General features: G+C 50.1%; 1 protein-coding gene across 1 annotated transcript in view; it reads right to left on the bottom strand.

The window, feature by feature from the left end:
- The window catches only part of arid4a (AT-rich interactive domain 4A), a gene marked incomplete at its 3' end in the record, with an annotated part of 6,801 nt that overhangs the window by 1,344 nt on the left and 2,957 nt on the right, over positions 1-2,500 (bottom strand). The window contains exons 5-12 of the mRNA XM_083910883.1: positions 2,387-2,466; positions 2,207-2,301; positions 1,972-2,107; positions 1,795-1,874; positions 1,344-1,420; positions 1,060-1,253; positions 903-975; positions 708-802 (exon numbers count right to left, since the gene is read on the bottom strand). Of these exons, the coding sequence (XP_083767009.1) occupies positions 708-802; positions 903-975; positions 1,060-1,253; positions 1,344-1,420; positions 1,795-1,874; positions 1,972-2,107; positions 2,207-2,301; positions 2,387-2,466 (830 nt within the window). The remainder of the gene's footprint in view (positions 1-707; positions 803-902; positions 976-1,059; positions 1,254-1,343; positions 1,421-1,794; positions 1,875-1,971; positions 2,108-2,206; positions 2,302-2,386; positions 2,467-2,500) is intronic.

The raw sequence follows: 2,500 nt of genomic DNA, 5'->3' as shown, positions 1-2,500 counted from the left end.
AGAGAGAGGAGAGACGAGAGGACAGACAGAGAGGAGAGACGAGAGGACAGACAGAGAGACGAGAGGACAGACGGGGACAAGAGGACAGAGAGAGAGAGGAGAGGAGAGACAGAGAGAGGAGAGGAGAGACGGGAGGACAGACAGAGACGAGAGACAAGACAGACAGAGAGAGGAAAGACGAGAGGACAGACAGAGAGACGGGGACGAGAGGACAGACAGAGAGAGGAGAGACAGAGAGACGTGAGGACAGACAGAGAGGAGAGACGAGAGGACAGACAGAAACAGGAGAGGAGAGACGGAGAGACGAGAGGACAGACAGAGAGGAGAGACAAGAGGACAGACAGAAACAGGAGAGGAGAGACGGAGAGACAAGAGGACAGACAGAGAGACAGGGACGAGAGGAGAGAGAGAGAGGAGAGACGAGAGGACAGACAGAGGAGAGACGAGAGGACAGACGGGGACAAGTGGACAGAGAGAGAGAGGAGAGGAGAGACAAGAGGACAGACAGAGAGACAGGGACGAGAGGAGAGAGAGAGAGGAGAGACGAGAGGACAGACAGAGGAGAGACGAGAGGACAGACGGGGACAAGTGGACAGAGAGAGAGAGGAGAGGAGAGACAAGAGGACAGCAGGACAGAGAGAGGGACGAGAGGACAGACGGAGAGACGAAGGCGACAGAGAGACAGACAAGAGGACAGACAGACAGACCTTGTGGCAGCCTCCATGTTGATAAACCAGTCTGAAGAGTTTGAAGAGGTTCAGGTCTTTGTAGCCCAGCACAGGAGGTTTGTTGATGGGAGTTCCTGAGGAGGAGGAGGAGGAGGAGGAGATGATGATGATGATGATGATGATGAAATCACAGACAAACATGATCACAGATGATCATGATGATCAGACTCTCACCTCTGTCCTCCATGAACTTGTAGAGCTGCTGCAGGAAGTTGTCTCTCTCCTCAGGGTCTGACTCCTCCTCCAGCTGCTCACACACACACACACAGGGGTTAGAATGAGACTCCGCCCACCTGCCAATCATCATCATCATCATCATCATCGGACTCACCTCCTCCTTGATGTGCTGCTTCTTCTTTTTCTTCTCTTCTTCGTCCTCCTCTTCCTCCTCCTCCTCGCTCTCCTTCTCCTCTTCATCGTCCTCATCATCACTGGATGAAGAGTCCAGGATCTGACTCATGTCCATCTTCCACTCTTCAGGGACCTGCTCTCTGTTCCTGAGGAAGAGCTGAGCCATTTCTGCACCTGGACCAGGAGGAAGAGGAGGAAGAGGAGGTTAGACACAAGAGAGTCACAGGCCCTGGTGCATTGTGGGAGTTGTAGTGAGTGTCTCACCTCTCCTGTTGGAAAACTCCGACTTGGTGAGAGTGAAGGAGGTGACGGGGTGGACATGTTTCCTCGCTACTGTGTGACTGAAGGACAACAGACATCATCAATACTGACATCAACAATCAATAACTAAATCAATAATCAACACTGACATCAACAATCAATAACTAAATCAATAATCAACACTGACATCAACAATCAATAACTAAATCAATAATCAATACTGACATCAACAATCAATAACTAAATCAATAATCAATACTGACATCAACAATCAATACTGACATCAACAATCAATACTGACATCAATAATCAACACTGACATCAACAGTCAATACTGACATCAATAATCAGTAAATAAATCTATAATCAATACTGACATCAATAATCAACACTGACATCAACAATCAATACTGACATCAATAATCAATAACTAGATGAATAATCAAAAACTCACAACTTGGCGTCAGTGAATGATCTGAGCAGACACTGATCTTTCTTCACCACCAGCTCATCGTTGCAGCTCGGAGACACCACCTGAAACACACACACACACACACACACACACACTGTGGTCATGTGACGGGCCAGAGGGGGCGTGGCCATGTGACAGACAGGTGGGGGGCGTGTTTACCAGAGCCAGGAAGCAGCTCCCAGGCTCCTCCTTCTCCTGGTCGACGCTGCAGATCTTCCCCAGCAGCTCGTCGTTCAGTCTCCTCCTGTCGTCCTCCTCGTCCTCGCTGGACGAAGACTCGTTCTCCTCGTCCGCTCTGACCCCGCCCACAAACACACACCGTCAATAACTGATCGATAACTGATCACACACACACACACACACACACACACACACAGACGATGATGACACTCACATAGCCTGAGAAGAACGACGTCCACGGTTAGACTTCTTGTTGATGACCGGCGTTCCAAAATGTTCCGGGTTTGTCAGTGGGAGCTGGTCCAACGTCTGAGGACACGAGGACACAAGGAGACCAGGTAAGTGACACTGTGCAGGAGACATTGTTGGACATAGCTCCTCCCCCTGGACTCACCTCACTCTCTGCAAAGTGTCTCTCTCCCTTCAGACACAGGGACGTCCTCCGCAGCGTCTTCTCGTCTCCGTCGTCAAACACTAGAGCGAAGACAAAATGACGCCACATGACCTC

The sequence above is a fragment of the Microchirus variegatus genome, assembly GCF_963457635.1.
Source record: "Microchirus variegatus genome assembly, contig: SUPER_7_unloc_1, whole genome shotgun sequence".
Classification (NCBI taxonomy): domain Eukaryota; kingdom Metazoa; phylum Chordata; class Actinopteri; order Pleuronectiformes; family Soleidae; genus Microchirus; species Microchirus variegatus.
Note: the sequence above shows the minus strand (reverse complement) of the source record. Positions and strands in the feature narration are given on the sequence as shown.